Source organism: Ranitomeya imitator, chromosome 4 (genome assembly GCF_032444005.1).
Source record: "Ranitomeya imitator isolate aRanImi1 chromosome 4, aRanImi1.pri, whole genome shotgun sequence".
Taxonomy (NCBI): domain Eukaryota; kingdom Metazoa; phylum Chordata; class Amphibia; order Anura; family Dendrobatidae; genus Ranitomeya; species Ranitomeya imitator.
In genome coordinates, this window is record NC_091285.1 from 41560897 (window position 1) to 41586229 (window position 25333).

Below are 25333 nucleotides of genomic sequence, written 5' to 3' on the forward strand. Positions count from 1 at the left end.
AAATTACGAGTAAATACTACATATTTAACCAAATAATTGTAGGCGTACCTTCCAATGCTTCCTTAACCCATTGCAAAAAGTCTTTTCTTAAGACAATTTCCATCAGGCATTCGATATGTTCATCTTTTATTTCCGATAGGAGCTGTCTCGTTTTCATCACTTCGTCATTTATGCAAGAAAGAGGCTTCTGCTTAAAGTTTTCAAAGTCTTCAGCCTAAAGTAGCCAAAAACAACACAAAAAAAATGCCAAATCAAGAGCAGTCCATGTTCAGAAATTGTGGAAATTCTGTAGATGTTCGGTGTAAACTTCATACCAACTAACAGAAAAAAAATAAATACATTATATTCTAAATACAGTGGCTTGAGAAAGTATTCACTCCCCCCTTAAGTTTTTTACCTATTTTGTTACATTACAAACTGTGTTTAAATATTTTTGTAATCCGATGTGTGTGTGAAGCATCACAATAGTCTAAGCTGTGAAGTGAAGTGAGAAAAATAAAGGCATAAATTACATTTCTAGAATAAAATACCCGTATATACCCAAGTATAAGCCGACCAGAGTATAAGCCGAGGCACCTAATTTTGGGTAAGCTTATTTACTCGAGTATAAGCCGGGAATGCATTATCTCCTTATCCCTGTCCTGGTATGTGTAGCTCCTCTGTCCTGTCCTGCTATGTCTGGTGTCATGATCCCAATGGCAGGGGATCACAAAAGGACAAGCACAAAAACAAAACAAGCTCTAGGGTGATGGAACCTGAGCTGACCGCGATCCTGAACCTAAACACACAACTAGCAGTAGCCGGGGAACGTGCCTACGATGATTCCTAGACGTCTCGCGCCAGCCGAAGGATTAACTTCCCCTATAAGAAGAAACACAGACCTCAGTTGCCTCCAGAGAAACACCCCACAGAAATAGCAGCCCCCCACATGTAATAACGGTGAAATGAGAGGAAAGCACATACGTAGTTATGAAAATAGAATCAGCAAAAATGAGGCCCGCTAAAGCTAGATAGCAGAGGATACAAAAGTGAACTGCGCGGTCAGCGAAAAACCCTTCAAAAAACCATCCTGAAATTACTTGAACTCATGTGCCAACTCATGGAACATGAGGAGTAATTTCAGCCCACTAGAGCAACCAGCAGCAAGGAATCACATATCTGCAAGCTGGACTAAGACAAAAATTAAGCAAAACGTGGAACAGGAAAATCAAAACTTAGCTTGTCCTGAAGATAACAGACGCAGGGAGCAAAGGTAAAAAGACACGCTGATTACATTGATAGCCGGCGAGGAAATGACAAAAAAGCCAGGTTAAATAGGAAACTCCCACAACCTGATGGAACAGGTGGACACCAGAGACCGCAGAGAACACAAGTCACCCAGTACCATCAGTAACCACCAGAGGGAGCCCAAAAACAGAACTCACAACAGTACCACCCCCCTTGAGGAGGGGTCACCGAACCCTCACGAGAACCACCAGGGCGACCAGGATGAGCCCTATGAAAAGCACGGACCAAATTGGCAGCATGAACATCAGAGGCAATCACCCAAGAATTATCCTCCTGACCATAACCCTTCCACTTGACCAAATACTGGAGTTTCCGTCTGGAAACACGAGAATCCAAGATCTTCTCCACAACATACTCCAATTCACCCTCCACCAGCACCGGAGCAGGAGGCTCAAGCGAAGGAACGACAGGTACCTCATACTTCCGCAACAACGACCGATGGAACACATTATGAATAGCAAACGATGCCGGGAGATCCAAACGAAACGACACAGGGTTAAGAATTTCCAAGATCCTATAGGGACCGATGAACCGAGGCTTGAACTTAGGAGAAGAGACCTTCATAGGAACAAAACGAGAAGACAACCACACCAAGTCCCCAACAAGAAGTCGAGGACCCACGCGGCGACGGCGATTAGCAAACTGCTGAGCCCTCTCCTGGGACAACTTCAAATTGTTCACCACATGACTCCAAATCCGATGCAACCTATCCACCACCATGTCCACTCCAGGACAATCAGAAGGCTCCACCTGACCAGAGGAAAAACGAGGATGAAACCCCGAATTACAAAAGAAAGGAGAAACCAAGGTAGCAGAACTAGCCCGATTATTAAGGGCAAACTCGGCAAGCGGCAAAAAGGAAACCCAGTCATCTTGATCAGCAGAAACAAAACACCTTAAATAAGTTTCTAAAGTCTGATTAGTTCGTTCCGTCTGGCCATTCGTCTGGGGATGGAATGCAGACGAAAAGGACAAATCAATGCCCATCTTAGCACAGAACGTCTGCCAAAATCTAGACACAAACTGGGATCCCCTGTCAGAAACGATGTTCTCCGGAATGCCATGCAAACGGACCACGTTTTGAAAAAACAGAGGGACCAACTCAGAGGAGGAAGGTAACTTAGGCAAGGGTACCAGATGAACCATCTTAGAAAAGCGGTCACACACAACCCTTATGATGGACATTTTTTGAGAGACAGGAAGATCCGAAATAAAGTCCATGGAAATGTGCGTCCAAGGCCTCTTCGGGATAGGCAAAGGTAACAACAATCCACTGGCCCGAGAACAGCAAGGCTTAGCCCGAGCGCAAACTCCACAAGACTGCACGAAAGAACGCACATCCCTCGACAAGGAAGGCCACCAAAAAGACCTGGCCACCAAGTCTCTAGTACCAAATATTCCAGGATGACCTGCCAACACAGAAGAATGGACCTCGGAGATGACTCTACTGGTCCAATTATCCGGAACAAACAGTCTTTCCGGCGGACAACGATCAGGTTTATCCGCCTGAAACTCCTGCAAAGCACGTCGCAAGTCTGGGGAGACAGCCGACAAAATCACCCCATCCCTAAGGATACCAGTGGGCTCAGAATTTCCAGGGGAGTCAGGCACAAAACTCCTAGAAAGAGCATCCGTCTTCACATTCTTTGAACCTGGCAGGTATGAAACCACAAAATCGAAACGGGAGAAAAACAGTGACCAACGAGCCTGTCTAGGATTCAGACGCTTGGCAGACTCAAGGTACATCAGATTTTTGTGATCAGTCAAGACCACCACACGATGTCTAGCACCCTCAAGCCAATGACGCCACTCCTCAAATGCCCACTTCATGGCCAAAAGCTCCCGATTACCAACATCATAATTCCGTTCAGCGGGCGAAAATTTTCTAGAAAAGAACGCACATGGCTTCATCAATGAGCCATCGGAGCTTCTCTGTGACAAAACCGCCCCCGCTCCGATCTCGGAAGCATCAACCTCAACCTGAAAAGGAGGCGACGTATCTGGCTGACGCAACACAGGAGCAGAAGAAAACCGGCGCTTAAGTTCCTGAAAGGCCTCCACAGCCGCAGGAGACCAATCAGTAACATCAGCACCCTTTTTAGTCAAATCCGTCAAAGGCTTAACAACACTAGAAAAATTAGTTATGAAGCGACGATAAAAATTAGCAAAGCCCAAGAACTTCTGTAGACTCTTAAGAGATGTAGGCTGCATCCAGTCACAAATAGCCTGAAGCTTGACGGGATCCATCTCAATAGTAGAAGGGGAAAAAATATACCCCAAAAAAGAAATCTTCTGGACTCCAAAGAGACATTTAGAACCCTTTACAAACAAAGAATTGGCCCGCAGGACCTGAAACACCTTCCTGACCTGCTAAACATGAGACTGCCAGTCATCAGAAAAAAACAAAACATCATCCAAATACACGATAATAAATTTATCCACATATTCACGAAAAATATCGTGCATAAAAGACTGGAAGACAGAAGGAGCATTAGAAAGTCCAAAAGGCATCACCAAATACTCGAAATGGCCCTCAGGCGTATTAAATGCGGTTTTCCACTCATCACCCTGCCTTATCCGCACAAGATTATACGCACCCCGAAGATCAATCTTAGTGAACCATTTAGCCCCCTTAATGCGAGCGAACAAATCAGTCAACAATGGCAAAGGATACTGATATTTGACTGTAATCTTATTCAAAAGACGATAATCATGCAAGGCCTCAAGGAACCATCTTTTTTGGCCACAAAAAAAAAACCTGCTCCCAAAGGGGACGAAGATGGACGAATATGTCCCTTTTCCAAGGACTCCTTAACATAATTCCGCATAGCAGTATGCTCTGGCACTGACAGATTGAACAAACGACCTTTAGGGAATTTACTGCCAGGAATCAAATCTATAGCACAATCGCAATCCCTGTGAGGAGGAAGCGAACTGAGCTTAGGCTCCTCAAAAACCTCCCGATAATCAGACAAAAATACCGGAACTTCAGAAGGAGTAGATGAAGCGATAGAAATCGGAGATGCATCATCATGAACCCCCTGACATCCCCAGCTTAACACAGACATTGTTTTCCAGTCCAGGACTGGGTTATGAGTTTGTAACCATGGCAGACCAAGCACTAAGACATCATGTAAATTATACAGTACCAGGAAGCGAATCACCTCCTGATGAACGGGAGTCATACGCATGGTCACTTGTGTCCAGTATTGAGGTTTATTCATAGCCAAAGGTGTAGAGTCAATTCCTTTCAAAGGAATAGGAACTTCCAGAGGTTCCAGACTAAACCCACAGCGATTGGCAAATGACCAATCCATAAGACTCAGGGCAGCGCCTGAATCCACATAGGCATCGACGGAAATGGATGATAATGAACAAATCAGCGTCACAGACAGAATGAACTTAGACTGTAAAGTACCAATGGCTACAGACTTATCAACCTTTTTTGTGCGTTTAGAGCATGCTGATATAACATGAGCTGAATCACCACAATAAAAACACAATCCATTTTTCCGCCTATAATTTTGCCGTTCACTTCTGGACTGAATTCTATCACATTGCATTATCTCAGGTGCCTGTTCAGAAGACACCGCCAAATGGTGCACAGGTTTGCGCTCCCGTAAACGCCGATCAATCTGAATAGCCATAGTCATGGACTCATTCAGACCTGTAGGCGCCGGGAACCCCACCATAACATCTTTAATGGCCTCAGAAAGGCCATCTCTGAATTTTGCAGCCAGAGCGCACTCATTCCACTGAGTAAGCACCGACCATTTCCGAAATTTCTGACAATATATTTCTGCTTCATCTCGCCCCTGAGAGAGAGCCAATAAAGCTTTTTCAGCCTGAATCTCTAGGTTAGGTTCCTCATAGAGCAAACCCAATGCCAGAAAAAACGCATCCACATTGAGCAACGCAGGATCCCCTGGTGCCAATGCAAATGCCCAATTCTGAGGGTCACCCCGCAGGAAAGATATAACAATCTTGACCTGCTGAGCAGGGTCTCCAGAGGAGCGAGATTTCAAGGAAAGAAACAACTTGCAATTGTTCCTAAAATTCAGAAAACTAGATCTATCTCCAGAAAAAAAACTCTGGGACAGGAATTCTAGGTTCAGACATAGGCGTATGTACAACAAAATCTTGTATATTTTGAACCTTAGCAGCAAGATTATTCAGGCTGGAAGCCAAACTCTGGACGTCCATGATAAACAGCTGAGGTCAGAGCCATTCAAGGATTAAGAGGAGGAAAAAAGCAGTCAAGCTGCAATTAAGGCTAGGCAGCAAACACTGAGGAGGGAAAAAAAAAAAAAAAAAACTTCTTCAGACTACTTTTCCTCCTACTTCAGCCAAAACGATGACCAATTTTTTCAGGCCGGCTATACTGTCATGATCCCAATGGCAGGGGATCACAAAAGGACAAGCACAAAAACAAAACAAGCTCTAGGGTGATGGAACCTGAGCTGACCGCGATCCTGAACCTAAACACACAACTAGCAGTAGCCGGGGAACGTGCCTACGATAATTCCTAGACGTCTCGCGCCAGCCGAAGGATTAACTTCCCCTATAAGAAGAAACACAGACCTCACTTGCCTCCAGAGAAACACCCCACAGAAATAGCAGCCCCCCACATGTAATAACGGTGAAATGAGAGGAAAGCACATACGTAGTTATGAAAATAGAATCAGCAAAAATGAGGCCCGCTAAAGCTAGATAGCAGAGGATACAAAAGTGAACTGCGCGGTCAGCGAAAAACCCTTCAAAAAACCATCCTGAAATTACTTGAACTCATGTGCCAACTCATGGAACATTAGGAGTAATTTCAGCCCACTAGAGCAACCAGCAGCAAGGAATCACATATCTGCAAGCTGGACTAAGACAAAAATTAAGTAAAACGTGGAACAGGAAAATCAAAACTTAGCTTGTCCTGAAGATAACAGACGCAGGGAGCAAAGGTAAAAAGACACGCTGATTACATTGATAGCCGGCGAGGAAATGACAAAAAAGCCAGGTTAAATAGGAAACTCCCACAACCTGATGGAACAGGTGGACACCAGAGACCGCAGAGAACACAAGTCACCCAGTACCATCAGTAACCACCAGAGGGAGCCCAAAAACAGAACTCACAACAGTGTGGCTCCCCCTGTTGTATGCATGACTCCCTGATCCCGCATGGCTCAGCTCCCCCGATCCCGCATGGCTCACCCCTCCAGGGTCCTACTCGCCCTCCTCGCGCCGTCGCTGCATCTCCGTTGTTCCGATGCAGCAGCTCTTCCTGTGCTCAGCGGTCACGAGGTACCGCTCATTAAGGTAATGAATATGCGCTCAACGCCTATGGGAGTGGAGATGCGTGCATATTCATTACCTTAATGAGCAGTACCACGTGACCGCTGAGCACAGGAAGAGCTGCCGTGCCAGGACAACGGAGATGCAGGGACGGAAATGCAGCGATGGAGCGAGGAGGTGGAGTATGATGTCTTCTGTTAGCCGGCGGCAGCAGCTGCAGCTGTCACTGTGCCACAGCCGCCAGCCCCTGCTCCGCCGTTCCTCATCACCCGCCGGCTTTCTGGACAATGACAAGTGTATAAGCCGAGGGGGGCATTTTCAGCACACAAAAAATGTGCTAAAAATCTTGGCTTATACACGAATATACGATAACTAAAAATTGGCATGTGCTTATGTGTTCACTCCTTTTTATAAGAAACCCCTACAAATTTCTTATGCAAGCAATTACCTGTGTGCAATTGAAGTGTCACATGCGTTTCAGTATTTACACACATTTTCTGAAAGGCCACGCCATTAAGAGACACCACCAAACAACACCATGAAGACCAAGGAGATCTCCAAACAAGTCAGAAGCAAAGTTGTTGAGAAATACAAGTCAGGGTTGGGTTATAAAAAATATCCCAATCTCTGATGATCCCCGAAGCACCATCAAATCCATGATCATTAAATGGAAAGAACATGGTACCACAAGACATCTGCCAAGAGAGGGCCGACACACAAAACTCTCAGCCTGGGCAAGGAGGGCATGAATCAGAGGCAGCACAGAGGCCAAAGGTAACACTGAAGGGGCTGCAGTTTCCAAGTAGAGACTGGAGTATCTGTCCATATGACCAATAAGCTGTACACTCCATAGAGGTGGTCTTTATGGAAGAGTGGGCATAAAAAAGCATTTATTTTTATGTCTGGCACCAAACCAACACCCCTCATCACCCCAAGAACATCATCCCCACAGTGAAGCATGGTGGTGGCAGCATCATGCTGTGGGGATGTTTTTCGGCAGTGGGGACAGGGAAAATGGTCCGAGACGAGGGGAAATATGAGGGTGCGAAGTACATGGATATTCTTCATCAAAACCTGTTTTTGCCGGTCAGTGATTTGAGACTGGGACAGAGGTTCACCTTCCAACAAGACAAGGACCCAAAACAAGATGTGGAAAGCTCAGATAGACTTATCCAAAGTGACTTACAGCTGTAATTGCCATAAAGGAGGCTCTATAAAGTAGTGACTTTAGGGGAGAGAATAGTTATGCGCACTGAAGCTTTCAGTTATTTTCTTTTATTTGTTGTTTTCTTCACAATAAAAAGGAAACCAAATATTCACAGTTCTTTACATAAACTGATGCAAACCCTCAAAAAAAACGGTGAAATTCCAGGTTGTGTCCTAGCAAAATATGAAAAATGCCAAGAGGGTGAATACTTCCCAAGCCACTGTATAAGGAAAAGTGTGCTGCATGGTAATAGAGGGAGCAGAACAGAGCAGTGAGCCTTTGGTCATACCAAGGGTGCACCAAAGCTACTTAATTTGCATAACAAATAATACTCTTTTTACAAAAAACAAATACGCAAGTGAATACCATAGTACAGAGATGATTCTTATAATTCCCCAAAATTACTGTATAAGAAGTTTAAAATCGAATTTTGAGGGTGATAGACTTTCTTGAAATGTAGTTGACAAAGCCCTATTAAAAATATATAACAGTACTATAAAAGTAAATCAATAGATTTTAAAGAGTGTGTATAAACAGTGGTAAAGTTCTGTCTGCATATTTTTCTTCTTTGAATGGTTTGATGGGATCGTGAAAATAGTAATGCTGTATAATGTGATCCTAGTGATGCTAGATACTAGTGGATGCTATACTAAGGAACATGGACAAGCAAATACACAAAAAAATTATACTGTGAGAAAGGCATGCTTTTAAAAGTACTTACAAATTCCAACAATGTATTCAAAGTCTGAAAATTTCCAGAAAGATTTAATAAAGATTTCACATCATGTATGGCCTTTGCTGAGCGGAAGGCTAAGTCAAGCTGGTGATACTGCTCAATCTGCGCCACCCGTTGAGAGATCCATCTTCCAGTGTCTCCATCCAGACGACACAAGCCTTTAAATTCATTGCGTAACTGAATGTATTGATTTTTGAAATCTTTCAAGAAATCGTCAACGACTTCAAACGTGACTTTTCCTGTCTTTAAATCATCATAAATTATTTTACAACGTTCCAGACAAGGAGTAAAGATGCTATCCCTTAATTCTACTAATGTTAACTCAGCGTCATCTTCAAGTTCACTTTCCTCATCAAATTCTTCGATGTTGTCTTGATATACATGCGCTTCTTGTTCCCAGCAAGTAACAAACAAATGACTGTTGTTGAAATTGTGCATATCGTGAGCCATATCCATTAGGTCGGATGTCAGTCCATAGTAGGACACGGAATCTTCTTTGTCGCCATTACCAAGAGTCTCTACAGACAATAACTCATTCAGTTTTTGTGGTCCCAGATTTTGTGAATACTTCTTCTGAACTTCAAAAATATCGACTGCAATTAAAGAAAACAGTGGCCTGATTAGAAGTTGATAATATTCATCCAGCTGTAAATGGATATAATTCAGGAAAGGCAATAAATGACTGGAAAGCAAACAATGTACTGTATTAATATAAATTACATGCGACATATGGCAATACAGCACTCTGCCGTGATTTAGGCCGCCATATGCTGGCAGAGCCTCAATGATCTAGCTCCTGGATTTTTAGTGGCTTAGGCCTCAAATCTAGTCTCTATCCAATCCCCACTATCATGTGAGTGGGCTCCTACTCAGATTCTCTAGGGGACAAGTTTTTTTTTTTTTACACTCAGCTTATCAGCTCTTAGTGAGACTTATGGAGTCCCTTTAGTTTCTTCATCGTGGTCTTACATCCTGTCCACAATCCAATGCCAGCTATGGATGCTTCTGCCAGGACTTTATATTGGGACACAGCGCCAGGATCCTTGAGAGGAAGTCCAACACTCTGTATCCCCCTTTTTTCCATTAATGTTATTACAGGCAATAACTCCTCACAATCATGCACTGGATCCTGGTTCCTTCCACTCAACTTTCCATTAATATGCTTGGACATAGCACTCTAAGCAGCCAGCTTCTTTAGCAATGACCTTATTCTCCTTGTGGAGTGTGTCAATGACTGCCTTCTGGACATCTGTCAATTCAGCAGTCTTCCCCATGATTGTGGATCCTACTGAAACAGACTAAAGGTACCTTCACACATAACGATATCGTTAACGATATCGTTGCTTTTTGTGACGTAGCAACGATATCGTTAAGGAAATCGTTCTGTGTGACAGCGACTCACGATCAGGCCCCTGCTGGGAGATCGTTGGTCGCTGAGGAAAGTCCAGAACTTTATTTCGTCGCTGGACTCCCTGCAGACATCGCTGGATCGGCGTGTGTGACACCGATCCAGCGATGTCTTCACTGGTAACCAGGGTAAACATCGGGTTACTAAGCGCAGGGCCGTGCTTAGTAACTCGATGTTTACCCTGGTTACCAGCGTAAAAGTAAAAAAAACAAACAGTACATACTTACCTACTGCCGTCTGTCCCCGGCGCTCAGCTTCTCTGCACTCCTCCTGTACTGGCTGTGAGCGTCCGTGAGCCGGAAAGCACAGCGGTGACGTCACCGCTCTGCTTTCCGGCCGCTGTGCTCACAGTCAGTGCAGGAGGAGTGCAGAGAAGCTGAGCGCCGGGGACAGACAGCTGAAGGTAAGTATGTAGTGTTTGTTTTTTTTACTTTTACGCTGGTAACCAGGGTAAACATCGGGTTACTAAGCGCGGCCCTGCGCTTAGTAACCCGATGTTTACCCTGGTTACCCGGGGACCTCGGAATCGTTGGTCGCTGGAGAGCTGTCTGTGTGACAGCTCTCCAGCGACCAAACAGCGACGCTGCAGCGATCGGCATCGTTGTCGGTATCGCTGCAGCGCCGCTGAGTGTGAAGGTACCTTAAGACCTTCTTAAATGCTTAGGAAGCCTTTGCAAGTGTTTTTGTTAATTATTCTAATTTACGGAGACAATGACTTTTGGATTTTCATTGGCTGTAAGCCATAATCATCAACATAAACAAAAATAAACAATTGAAATAGATCACTCTGTAATGACTCTATATAATATACGAGTCTCACTTTTTGCATTGTAGAACTGAAATAAATTAACTTTTTGATAATATTATAATTTTCTGAGGAATACGTAAGTCAAAGGAGACCTATCTAGTCTATTGTAGTCTGTGGTTAAAGCCTTAAGGTACCGTCACACTAAGCGACGCTGCAGCAATACCGACAACGATGTCGATGGCTGCAGCGTCACTGTTTGGTCGCTGGAGAGCTGTCACACAGACAGCTCTCCAGCGACCAACGATCCCGAAGTCCCCTGGTAACCAGGGTAAACATCGGGTTACTAAGCGCAGGGCCGCGCTTAGTAACCCGATGTTTACCCTGGTTTCCAGCGTTAACGTAAAAAAAACAAACACTACATACTTACCTTCCGTGTCTGTCCTCCGGCGCTCTGCTTTCCTCTGCACTGTCAGCGCCGGTCAGCCGGAAAGCAGAGCGGTGACGTCACCGCTGTGCTTTCCGGCTGGCCGGCGCTCACAGCCAGTGCAGGAAAGCACAGCTCCGGGGACAGACACGGAAGGTAAGTATGTAGCGTTTGGTTTTTTTACGTTAACGCTGGTAACCAGGGTAAACCTTGGGTTACTAAGCGCGGCCCTGCGCTTAGTAACCCGATATTTACCCTGGTTACCAGTGAAGACATCGCTGGATCGGCGTCACACACGCCGATCCAGCGATGTCAGGGGGAGATCCAGCGACGAAATAAAGTTCTGGACTTTCTGCAGCGACCAACGATCTCCCAGCAGGGGTTTGATCGTTGGTCGCTGTCACACATAACGATTTCCTTAACGATATCGTTGCTACGTCACAAAAAGCAACGATATCGTTAACGATATCGTTATGTGTGACGGTACCTTTACACCATTTGCTATCCCAAAAAGGTACCCAGGCAGACATCCCCTTCTATTAGAGGAAAACGCAATATATTTTCATCAGTAAACGACGTTAGAAGGATAAAAGCTTATCCCTTTTATAATAATTACTCAGTCCGTTACTTTGGGATCTGTCCTGCTTCATGAGGGATGTCCTTTGGTTCAGACACAGAATCTAATGGTCAGCAGCTTGTAGTTCTCCCTAATCATGACAACTTGGAGGGATTATTGTTAAGGTATGGAAACACACGAGGAGGTGTTTAATGGCTGCTAAAATTATAGATATGATATTCCTCTTTCTGGAGGAATCTGCAGAAGAGCCACAAGAAAACATGTCTGATGTGATTTTATAACTTCTCCACACACTTATGTAAGACTTATATTGAGTTGGTCTGCTTTGCTGAGCAACGTTGTTATCGTATGTCAATCTACTTGGCTAAAATACTGGACATCAATGTGGCCTCAAAAAAGATCTCACTGGACTATCTTTTCAAAGGTCGATTATGTGAATGATGAAATAATTTTTAAGGCTGATGGTGACAAGAGCTCTCTCCTCGGACTGATTTCGGATGCCAGCAGCCATTTAAATTCTCTCAGAGGTCTTGCTCTTTATGCAACAGCTACAGTCAATGAAACAAAGAAAAAATAAAAATAAAAGGCGCTGTTGTTGAGTAGGAACTATCTATTTTCTATAAAGCCATCTTGGACTTCCATGTATATTTACACTTGATAATGTTTTTATGTCTGTTTTCTTTTAATAAATCGTGGCTAATACTTGTGCAGAGTTTTACTTACTCTCCACTGACTTGTAGCCCGTTGGTATAGCCGGATCTCAAGGTTCTACACCCACATGGTTTCCCAATGAGATCATTCCTGTTACTTTACAGTGCCTTCTAGTAGATTATTTTTAGATTTTCTTTTGATATATGTTTAGGTCCGTGGAAGATCTGCTGGCACCAGTAACTTTTACGGTTACAGTTGTGCGCTCAGCGCAACGATATTTGTTCTGATCTGGTGACCTTGGAGCAGCATGAAAACTTTCACTGGAGTAGGTGGTAACTATACTGACCGCAAATCCTGATCTTAACACCGCAACTAGAAGTAGCCGTGGGGTGTACCTAACACCCTAGACACCTCGTCACAGCCGGAGGACTAAATACCCCTATAGATGGAAATAGGAATACTATCTTGGCTCAGAGCAGAACCCCAAAGGATAGGCAGCCCCCCACAAATATTGGCTGTGAGTAGGAAAGACACACACAGGCAGAAAAACAGGATTTAGCACAAGAGGCCACACTAGCTAAAATAGGAAAGGATAGGACAGAGTTCTGTGCGGTCAGTATTAAAACCCTTCCAAAAATATCCACAGCAGATTATACAAAAAATTCCTCCATCTAACTAAAGACGTGGAACGTATATCTGCAACTCCAGAGACTCCTACACTCAGAGCAGGAATACAATAAAAAAACAAGCACACAGCTTGTGTGCCACGGAAAAAGAAACAGACACTTCTCTTTGCTGAATTGGCAGCTAAGCAGGAGAAGCCAGACAGAGATCCAACACTTCCCAACAAACATAGACAACTGGAAAGGACTAATGAGTCCTGCAAACCTAAATACCCCAGTCAGAATTGCAATTAGCAGATACACCTGTCCAGGACTGCAGCCCAGAGACAACTGCATTACCACCTACAACCACCGGAGGGAGCCCAAAAGCAGAATTCACAACAGATATTAGGTTTGTAACTTGTACATTTTCCCGCTTCTTTGATTAGATGAGTGATTGTCACAAGTGTGTTAGGTGTGAAAGACGGTCATCCTGGATCTGGCTGTAGAACGTCTTTGCGTTTAGCTCAAGCACCTTCTTGATTTTTGCATCTCTGTTATAAAGCAATATCCTTCTCCCTCTACGACCCAATAGTTACCTTCACCTTTTGCTGCTAATCACACACTGTGCTGAACGTTTAATTACATTCAATCGCTGCAGCATGGTGTGAGTGTTAGCTCATACTTGCCTCAGTTTTGTTGGAAGTTCTAGCAGTCGGATAGTGTCTTACCTGAGAACCTTTGGAGGATTGCTGGCTTGACATCTCGGTTGTCTTCTCAAGCTAAGTGTTTTACCCCAACCTTCTACCCTCTGTCTTTAGTTTTAGAGGGAACTGACTAGTGCTAACCCCATCACCTCCCTATGTAGGGCATAACACTAGGGTCAGACAGGGATTAGATTCCTGCTCGGCGATAGGTGCAGAACCTATATAGGGACGTTCAGGGCAGACGTTTTGGGCTCCCCCTTCCCATTGTTGTGCACTTACTTATCCTTCACCCAGCATGACAGTGATGCCCTATGGGCATTGACATTTTTGTTTGTTTTGATTTCTTCAGTGCCACTCAAGGGACAGAGCACACCAACCATTTATCTCACAGAAAACAATCCTTTCTACCAACTATCTATGAGCCTGCCCAAGATTAAGGGCGAATTTCACCACATCCTGTATGATACTATTCCTGCTGATGGGCTGAAGCCTTTCTAGAGCCCTGTCCAACACTCCTTGTGTACCGGATCATGTCCCTGTAACTACTCCATGCTCTTGAGACTGTGCTGGGAGATACAGCAAACCTTCTTATGTCGGCTAGTATGGATGTGCCATCATTGACGAGCTGTAATACCTGTGCAATCTGAATGGGTTGTAGTTACCGCCTCATGCTTCCAGCAGTGACAAGGTCACCAGACACAAGTAGAGAAAAATCCATCAGAAAGGATAAAAAAGAGATTGTCTGTTGCCACAAATGACTTGTTTTGGAGGTTGTCTTACTGTGCACTCAATAGAGAACTTTTCACAATCACAATTTCATAGAAAACTGATAATGAACCTCCATTCTTCTTTTGTATACAAGCTCATTTTTGGTAAATCCAGGTCTATTCATGAAAAATATATTCAGTAATCAGTACCTGTTGTAAACTGAGCAATTTTCTGGATCATTTTGAGGAGACAGCCGACCCACTCACGCTGCCTCTTTAAAGTATCCAATTCTTTCTCCCTCCTCCCGAGCACCAATCTCATTTCAGCCAAAGAAATGTTCTCTCTTTTTTCTACTCCTAAAAAACAAAGATCAATATGTTACATTAACTGGTCATTAGAATTCAACACATTATATTAGTTTCCGTCAGAGAACTTACGAAGTTTAAAAATATCCAAAAACTGTTTTTTGCTCTTCAAAATATACTCCAAATGTTTAAAAGTCACAGAACCGTCAATGACACTTTTTCTGGCATCTAGAAATACAGATTCCGAAATCGCCACCAGCTCCTGAATATCCTCATTAGTATGCTGAATGATACTGGTGTCTGTTCCTATAAAATAAAAAAACATCATATCACAGATCACGTGCTGCTGTTTTTGCTTTCTTCCTCCTCTACTGCATAACGGTTGGTCCTTGATCTCACTGGACTGAATACTGATACAGTGGTGAACAAAGCTGGTACTGATATTACTAATAATAATTATTAGAAGACAAAAAAAAGAGAAACCTAATGCTAAAACTCATAATATATCCTATTTTTCGGACTATAAGATGCACTTTTCCCTCCCAAAATGTGGAGGAAAATGAGGGGTGTGTATTATAGTCCACATGTACCGGCTCTGGCTGTGGTGGGGAGTGGTTTTGGCGGAGCAGCGGGTCACAGAGGCAGGAGCCGGCGGCTACGGCTAACTCCTGTGCCCGCTGCTCAAGAGAAATAAATATTCACTGCATTCCAAGCCCATGGGCGTGGAGGGCAATGAATATTTATTTTTTTCTGGCATCCTGGTATGATTGGTCCCATCCCGTTCCTGGTATGATTGGACCCATCCCGTTCCTGGTATGATTGGACCCATCCCAGTCCTGGTATTAATGGCCCCATCAAAAAAGATTAAAAAACCCATACCATTACACTTACCTTCCTCTGCTCCCTCGCAGCGTCCTGCTCTGGTGCGAATGGCAGGGACGTCATGCACTGCTCACAAGGAGAGCACAGCTGTCGGAACACTGACCGGGTGTCCGTCGCAGAGAGCAGCGAGTATTCATTGCTCTTCAGTAGCGCGCAGTGTCAGCCACTGGCTTCCTGTTGCTATCGGCGGTCACGTGTGCCGATACTTAAGAGAAATGAATATTCATTTCTCTTAAGTATCGGCATACGTGACCGCCGGCAGCAGGAGGAAAGTCACAAAGGACGACAAACGAATTTTAGAATTTGTGCCCCTTTCTGTAACAATTATTTTTAAATATCAGTAACAGGGTTGTTATATATGGGTGTGGCCAGTAACAGCAATTTTGATTTGGATTTTTATTTATTAATTTTTCATTTATTTCACATATTATGCCCTCATAAGATCATAAAACACTTTTGAGACACATGTTAACATTGAAATAAATTTTTTAAAGGCGTTCCTGTGTAACTAGTGATGGTAAATTAGCCCTAGTTACAGTGGAAACGCAGCCCCTTAAGGTACCTTCACACTAAGCGACGCTGCAGCGATACCGACAACGATGTCGATCGCTGCAGCGTCGCTGTGTGGTCGCTGGAGAGCTGTCACACAGACAGCTCTCCAGCGACCAACGATGCCGGTAACCACGGTAAACATCGAGTTACTAAGCGCAGGGCCGCAGGGCTGACTGTGAGCACAGCGGCCGGAAAGCAGAGCGGTGACGTCACCGCTCTGCTTTCCGGCTGGCCGACGCTGACACAGGATGCAGGAGGAGTGCAGAGAAGCAGAGCGCCGGGGACAGACAGCAGAAGGTAAGTATGTAGTGTTTGTTTTTTTTACTTTTACAATGGTAACCAGGGTAAACATCGGGTTACTAAGCGCGGCCCTGCACTTAGTAACCCGATGTTTACCCTGGTTACAAGTGAAGACATCGCTGAATCGGTGTCACACACGCCGATTCAGCGATGTCTACAGGAGGTCCAGCGACGAAAGAAAGTGCTGGCCTTCTAGCTCCGACCAACGACATCACAGCAGGATCCTGATCGATGCTGCCTGTCAAACACAACGATATCGCTATCCAGGACGCTGCAACGTCACAGATCGCTAGCGATATCGTTGTGAAGTTGTTTAGTGTGAAGGTACCTTTAGCTGCATAGCAGAGCTGACGAGGTCTCTCCTAGGACCCAGTATCTCCTATTGACACCTAGTGATAACATAATTGAGCAGGAACCAGAGGACGAGGAGCTGTTAGCACTTCATATTACTGTATACACATTGCTCAGTATTGTATACACAGTGCTTGCTCAGTGCTGCATACAGAGATCTGACAGTCGGCTTCCTGCCCTGCACAACTTTTTATTGTTTGCCATCCCCCAACCAAAGCAAGCAATGATAAGTAAACAGGAATATATTAACGATACAGTTTATTATGAAATAAACAAAATCTGGGGATATAAGAAAAAAAAAACTTACCATAAAGTTTGAATATATATGCAGCATCGTCCCACTGTAAAATATGCTGTAAGATTCTGTCATTGTTCGTGATGCACTCTCCATGGTCATCTTTTGGCCAGGAATTCAGTATAACGCTTGACACCAATTGCCCAAAATTTGACAAGTTATATGTATCCAGCTGACTGAGAATATTATTCTCAGACTATGAAAGAAAAATGAGAAAACAACAGTGAAGGTAACCACATTGCGTGATCTACCAGGGGTTACACATCTCATTTTCACTCTGAGATAAAGATGAAAGGTTGACTTTGTATCTCAATGAGGCCAAAGCTCCAGTGAGGACTTCAAGTCCTCAAGAGTGAGAAAGGTTTCTCACTCTGGACAAATAAAAAAAAAAAAAATAGAGAGAATCCTGAAAAGGAATCTGCTCTATTAACTCAAGAACCTATTTAAGGTGCGTACTGTAGATGAAAATCAATACAGCTGAAGGCAGAAGTGACAGGTGGAGCACTAAAGAAGCCAAGCACAGTAATGGCAGCTCCCATCCAAAGTGGCAGCACTTATTTTATAAAAGCAATAGGTCTCTAGAATAATATTAAAATTACAATTAATGGAAAACCATTAAAATAATATTAGACTGTTCTACAAATATAAAAAAGGAAGTTGACAGGCAACAATAATTAATGTAAATTGCTCAATTGTTGTGGTCTACATTTTGCCAATAAGACTATTAAATGCTTAGAAACATTTTCTTTATGCCCTCAAGCTGCAGAATTAGTGGCTAATTTCAGTAAAGATTAAGCAAAAATCAACATCCAAATTTCACTTAGTGCAAGTGAATGATAAAGGGTGAAATGTGATGTGTAGATCTCTGTGTGTTCAGATGATGAGTTTTCTGGTCAATAAATATGGCGGAATGTACCTGACAAGCAAAATGCACGGCTTCAATGGCACGGTCCTTAAAACACTTATTTATCGATGGGTGAAGCTCTTTAAATAGAGTTTGCTCTTTGCAGTACATCATAATCTGTTTAATAGGCTCCTCCTGCAACAGAAAAGCAACAGGGAAACACAAAATATGAATACTACAGCAAAAGTGTCTTATAAGCCATATCGTATATAGATCTATCGAAAGATTACAGTATAATTAACATTGTTGAAGAAGCAAACTCGATTTCTTAAAAAAATAATAATAATAATAATAAAATATAGTGAAACTTCTTTGATATCACTATATAAAATTTCACAAAAAGGGTCTTCTATTCAGTTTGTGCCCTCATTAACCCCCTGGCCATTTTACGTTTTTTTCTCCCCTTCTTCTCAGAGCAATAACTTTTTTTTCTCTCTCGCTTCATTGGGGACACAGGAAACCATGGGTGCATGCTGCTGCCACTGGCAGAAAGCTAATCAGTTTTAGCTTAGTGTCAGTAGGAGGTGGACACGGGCTGCCTCAGCCCCGTATCTACCTTAGGTTTTGTTGTTTTTTTATTAATGATATCGATTTTTCAGATACAGCTTGTGATTCTGGGTGACAGAGTGTAATGGGTTACTCTGCTCTCCCCCTAGAGACCGGGAGCACAGTGTGGGAATGCGTCACTACTGTACCCTCTCGTGTCTGGCAGGCAGGACACCATGCCTCCTAACACTTCAAGGGTGTTTGGGGCATCCACAAGGCCAAAGATGCAGACTGGTCCTTGCCACTAACCCCTACGCCTCCCGCCCTCCATAGCCGGTCGCTCAGGGGAGGAAGACTGAATCGTTACCCGATGGCTACGAGACATCACTTCTGCGAAGAACGATACGGGATCTTCTGGACAGGTATACAAGCGGCAGCAGGAGGCTCCTTTTTATTAAAAATAAATAAATAAATAAGACCTCTAGAGATGACTAAAATAATATATATAAATAGTAATCTCTAGAGGTCTTGACCAGAGGGGGAGAACATCCATGTGGTATTCCCTCATATTGCCACCTTCTGATACCATCCCTGGCATACCGCACTCCCCCTCTTCCCCCTGCAGTCTCCCATTCCTAATTTAGCCCCCGGCTTCTATCTGGGCCACTGCAGCGTTAGGCCATGCCCCCAGCCGGCTGGCCAATCACAGGCGCTGACTCTCCGCCCCTCCATCCCGGACTATTAGCACAGCTCTCTCTCCCCTGGCCCTGCAGTGCTGCGTGCCTACCTTTCAGCAGCCCAGGATCTCCGCACAATTGAGCGGGAATTCTGTGCCCCCTACAGGCTCCACCCACGAACCAGCGCCATCTTCTCTCCGCTCTGCAGCCTCCCAGCAGCAACGCCAACAATTTGCTCCCAGACAGGATCCAGGTCTGTAATCTCTGTCACTGGGGGTCGGCTCTCATCCCTGGCAGATCTCCCCTGGCACACAGCTTTTCTGCCTATGTTTAACCCTAGGGAGCCTCACTCCCATCCTCCTCCCATTGTAGTACACTTTGCATATTCCTCCTGTAACAAGAAGTTACTCTCTGGTCAGACCTCACCGTTCTGCCTTAATTGCAGACCATCTAACATGTCTTCCCAGGAGCCCCCCACTGCTCGCAACAAGAGTGCGCCCCCTCCTGAGTGGATCATATCTCTATCTCAGTCGGTAGCTGACTTAACCAAAGTATCTCACATTTTGGTCTCGGTTTTGGAACGGCTTCCGAATCCTGCTCTTAAAAGCAGGTCTCAGCTTCCCCCCTCGGATGCGTCGGCTACTAACCCCTCGCTACCCAAAGGGATTCCCCTCACAGGAAGTCCAGAGCTTCAAAAAAGAGTACCCACATTAGCTCATTGTCCAGTTCATCGTCCCCATCACCGCCTGCCAGGACTCCAGCTCCCTCCCTGTCTCCTCCATCAGACGCTCCAGAGACGCTAGTCAGACTCTTTTTCGGAGTCAGATTCAAATCTGGACTCCGCACAGGTCTCAAAATGGCATGGCACGGTGGATAGTTTGATTGTCGCTATTAACGAGACTCTTGACAATAAAGACATTGATGTTTCTCCTGAACAGACTGTGTCTTTCAGGAAAACGAAGCGCCTCTCCCGTGTCTTTGCCAACCACGACGAGTTCAACAGGACCCTCGCAGTGGAATAGCAGCATCCAGACAAGCATTTCCAGAGAGAGAAAAAACGCATGAGCGTCCTGTATCCTTTTCAGCCTGACCTGCTTAACAAGTGGGCAGCGTTTCCCCTTGGTGGACCCTCCGGTCTCCCAGCTGGCCACAAAGACGTTACTTCCTCTGTCTGACAGTTCCTCTCTAAAGGAACCCTCTGACAGACACATCGAGTTTCTTGCTAAGTCCACCTTTGAAGCCATGGGCTCTTCCCTCTGCCGTCCTTTGCCGCTAACAGGGTGGCCAAGGCTGTCTCCCCCTGGGCGAAGCATCTTCGCAAAGGTATCGTCGCCGGAGCCCCGGCCAATGACCTGGCAGATCGGCCACACGGGAAAATACCTTTTGTCCGCATCTCTAGATGCAGCCGCCTGCCTGTTCATCCATAGCAGCTGGCAACATCATCTCTATCCGCAGGGTCCTGTGGCTTAAAGCCTGTTCTCGCCTATTTGGAGAAGAATTAGACAAGATAATGTAAATGTACGTTTTTACCACAACAGAAGGCTAAGCGTACACCCCGTCGCACAGTTCCTTTTCGCTCCTTTCGGAGGTTTCAACCACAGAGTAGCCCCCGCCAGGACAAATCCCCAAAGTGTCAACAAAGGAAAAGACCCTCCTTTAAGACCGCTTCAACCTGGCATTCAAGACCTACACAACGCTGGCCCTCCAGGCCATGCACCAACCGGTTCTCTTCAGCATGATGGGTCGCCCCCACCTGGAAAGTCTCCCAGGGTGGGCGGTCGTCTCCTTCTGTTTCAGAACGAGTGGCTATCCATAGTGGACGATGCTTGGGTCCGAGACATCATCTCCTACGGTTACAAAATAGAATTTTCTAACTCTCCCTCAATATCGCTTCTTCGAGTCCAGTCTACCAAAAAATACCTCTCTCGTTCCGGGTTTTTTCAAAGTTATCGACTCCCTCCTCCAGACCAGAAATTCCATTCCAGGGTTTTACTTCTAGTTCACGGCACTGCCGTTTTGATTGGTAAAAACTCTGGGGGCGGTGAAGTGATGGTGACAATGATGGCCATTCTACACAGCAGGGGAATCCTCACCATTCCCTATTTGGACAACATACTCATCAAAGCCGCAACCTTCACGGAATGTCAAGAAAGTCTGCAGATCACCCTGGACGCTCTTGCTCGGCTGGGCTGGATTGTCAACACCGCAAAGTCCTCTCTGATCCCGGTCCAACGTCTTGTGTATTTGGAAATGCTCTTCGACACCGCCCAAGCAAAGATCTTCCTACCCAAGGAAAAATCCCTAGCTCTCAGGCGTGGAATACGGTCTCTCAGAAGCTCCTCTCCCTGCTCCCTCCGCTTCTGCATGAGCATACTAGGCAAGATAGTTGCCTTCAATGGAAGCAATTCCATTTCCTCTCCAACTCTTCCTTCTGGCGAGATGGGACAATTCGATTCGTTCCCACCGCGGCTAAAACAGACCCTGATATGGTGGGAGCGCTCTCAGACGATTCATCTTGGGGAGGTCCTTCCTTCCCTTTCACTGGAAGATTGTAACAACGGACGCCAGCCTTCTCGGCTGGGGAGCAGTGTTCCAAGACTAGACGATCCAGGGTTGGTGGTCAGCTCAGGAATCTTCCCTACCCATCAACATTCTAGAAATCCAAGCGGGAACTCGAAGTTGGGCAGTGATGTCAGAAATCGCTTGGATCCTGTCTTGGGCCGAGCAGAATGTTCCAGCAATTTCCGCGGTGCACATACCGGGAGTCGAAAATTGGGCGGCAGCCTCAGCCGAGAAGGGGTTGCAGCAGGCGAATGGTCCATGAACCCGACAGTCTTTCACAGGATCTGCCTCAAATGAGAACTCCAGACGTTGACCTAATGGTGTCCAGACTCAACCACAAGGTTCCGCAGTTTGTGTCCAGGTCCCGCGACCCGCTAGCAATCGGATTCGATGTGCTAGTGATATCTTGGGCACAGTTCTCCCTTCCGTACCTGTTTCCACCTCTACCGCTGATCCCCAGGGTAGTCAAAAAGATAAAGGCAGAGGGTATTCCCATGATCCTCATCGCCCCGGATTGGCCACAGAGACCCTGATAAGTGGAGTTGATCAAACTTCTAGCGGACACGCCATGGAGACTCCCAGATCGTCCGGATCTTTTGTCGAAGGGGCCCCTCTTCCACTAGAGTTCTCAGTCGCTCAATTTAATGGAATGGCCATTGAAGCCGTGGTTTTGAAATCAGCTGGTTTCTCCGATCAGGTCATCCAAACTATGATCAAAGCAAGGAAGCCTTAGTCTTCCCGAACTTACCACCGAACATGGAAAGCATACTTCTCCGCATATATCTCCGTGTGCGGTTCCACCATTACTCCAAAGCAACATGCCCGCTGCCTTGGGGTCATCCTTGATTCTGACCTTTCATTCACCCCCCACATCCGATCACTGGCTCGCTCTCCTTACCTGCATCTCAAAAACATTTCTAGAATTCGACCTTTTCTTACTTTCGACTCTGCAAAAACTCTTACGGTTTCACTTATTCATTCTCGTCTGGACTATTGTAACTCTCTACTAATCGGCCTCCCTCTTACCAAACTTTCCCCGCTCCAATCTGTCCTGAATGCTGCTGCCAGGATCATATTCCTCACCAACCGTTACACCGATGCCTCTACCTTGTGCCAGTCATTACACTGGCTACCCATCCACTCCAGAATCCAGTACAAAACTACTACCCTCATCCACAAAGCACTCCATGGCTCTGCACCACCCTACATCTCCTCTCTGGTCTCAGTCTACCACCCTACCCGTGCCCTCCGCTCCGAAAATGACCTCAGGTTAGCATCCTCAATAATCAGAACCTCCCACTCCCGTCTCCAAGACTTTACACGTGCTGCGCCGATTCTTTGGAATGCACTACCTAGGTTAATACGATTAATCCCCAATCCCCACAGTTTTAAGCGTACCCTAAAAACTCATTTGTTCAGACTGGCCTACCGCCTCAATGCATTAACCTAACGATCCCTGTGTGGCCTATTTATAAAAAAAAAACAAAAAAAAACAAAAACAATCAGGTTCCTCGCATCATGTTCTCATTCACTTTATGCAGTTATTAGCCCTCTGTGTCTGTACTGCTACATACTTAGGCAGTTAACTGGTTCATGCAGCTTTACATGAACACCCGAGCCTTACACTATGGCTGGTCCGAATAACTAAAGCAATTGTTATCATCCACCTCTCGTGTCTCCCCTTTTCCTCATAGTTTGTAAGCTTGCGAGCAGGGCCCTCATTCCTCCTGGTATCTGTTTTGAACTGCATTTCTGTTATGCTGTAATGTCTATTGTCTGTACAAGTCCCCTCTATAATTTGTAAAGCGCTGCGGAATATGTTGGCGCTATATGAATAAAAATTATTATTATTATTATTATTATTACTTCCGCTGGTGTGAAACTCACCAAACCGTTCCAATGGCGTTTCATCTCCCATCCATCTTGTCCTTTCTACAGTCGGGTCTGGAGTCTGGACTGTCCCTTAGTACTATTAAAGGGACAGGTTTCGGCTCTGTCAGTCCTGTTTCAAAGGAATTTGGCCGTTCGCAGACAGCTCAAAACCTTCATCCAAGGTGTTGCTCACTCCGTTCTGCCCTACCAGCCCCCAGTAAATGCCTGGGACCTTAATTTGGTACTCAACGTATTACAGCAGTCTCCGTTTGAACCACTGGTGAGATCTCTTCCACATTCCTTCCCTGGAAGGTCGCCATCACTTCAATTAGACGGGTCTCTGAGTTAGCAGCGCTTTCTTGTTGTTCCCCTTACATGATTTTTCACCAGGACAAGGTGGTCCTACGTCCGGTTCCATCCTTTCTTCAAGGATTTGAATGAGGACATTCTGCTTCCATCTTTTTGACAGTCTCGCCCCCGAGAGCGGTCGTTGCACAAACTGGATCTAGTAAGAGCCTTACGTGTTTATCTGTCCAGAACTGAGCCTTTCCGGCGCTCAGATTCTCTGTTCAGTATCTCAGAGGGTTCACAAAGGGGTCTTCCTGCGATCTGGTCTACCATTGCTCGATGGATTTGTTCCACCGTTCTGGAAGCTTACCGTCTAAGAGGCAGTTCGCCATCAGGCATCAGCCTCGCAACTCTGCAAGGCTGCTACATAGGCCTCCATCCATACCTTTACTAAGTTCTACAGGGTTCACACTTATGCTTCATCTGATGCGAACCTTGGTAGAAAGGTCCTGCAGATGGCAGTGGCCTGAGTTCTGACTTGAGGGTATTATACTTATTCCCACCCTTGGGACTGCTTTGGGACATCCCATGGTTTCCTGTGTCCCCAAATGAAGCGAGAGAGAAAACTAGATTTTGGGTACTCACCGTAAAATCTGTTTCTCGGAGCCTTCATTGGGGGACACGGCACCCGCCCTTGTTTAATGTTGTACCAGGTTCTGTTGTTATCTGTTACGTTCTCTGCTTCTCCTACTGCTTTCTCACGAACTGATTAGCTTTCTGCCAGTTGGTGGGTTTATACTGCTGGGGAGGAGCTAACTTTTTTTTCGCATAGTGTCAACCTCCTAGTGGCAGCAGCATACACCCATGGTTTCCTGTGTCCCCCAATGAAGGCTCCGAAAAACAGATTTTACGGTGAGTACCCAAAATCTAGTTATTTTTCTGCTAATAAAGCTCTTTGAGGGCTTGTTCTTTGTGGGACGAGTTTTACTTTGTAAATACACCATTGACTTAACCATAGTGTACTGGAAAATGGGAAAAAAAATTCCAAGTGCGGTGAAATAAAAAAATGTGGAATTGCACTTTTTTCCTAATATATTTTTTTATTAACCATGTTCACTACATGGCAAAACAGACAAGATAATATGATTCCCCAGGTCAGTATGAGTACACAAATACAAAACATGTATAGTTTTTTTTTTTTTACTTTAAGTTTGCCAATCGGAATAATTGTTTTTATATTTTGTCAGATCGGACTTTCCTGAAGGCAGCGATACTAAATATGTGGGTTTTTTTTATTGTATTTATTTTCAATGGGCAAAAGGAGTGATCAGAAGTGTTTTTCTTTTGTAATAAAGAGATTTAATAGGTTAACAGCCGCGGGTGGAGCACCACTCCACCCGTGGCTGTTAAAGGCACATGATGACTGATTAAATCAGAAAGCATGTGCGGGGAAACATGCAGTCTCAGCATGTGAGGCCACATCAAAGACAGGGACCCGACATATGCTGTACATGTATGTCA

General features: G+C 45.0%; 1 protein-coding gene across 4 annotated transcripts in view; it reads right to left on the minus strand.

Annotated features, from left to right (window-relative positions):
* Nucleotides 1-25333, minus strand: part of RNF213 (ring finger protein 213) — a 297165-nt gene that overhangs the window by 146242 nt on the left and 125590 nt on the right. For all 4 annotated transcript variants that reach the window (XM_069763592.1, XM_069763594.1, XM_069763593.1 and 1 more), the window contains exons 16-21: nt 17940-18062; nt 17036-17219; nt 14776-14949; nt 14548-14694; nt 8499-9106; nt 49-214 (exon numbers count right to left, since the gene is read on the minus strand). In XM_069763592.1, the coding sequence (XP_069619693.1) occupies nt 49-214; nt 8499-9106; nt 14548-14694; nt 14776-14949; nt 17036-17219; nt 17940-18062 (1402 nt within the window). The remainder of the gene's footprint in view (nt 1-48; nt 215-8498; nt 9107-14547; nt 14695-14775; nt 14950-17035; nt 17220-17939; nt 18063-25333) is intronic.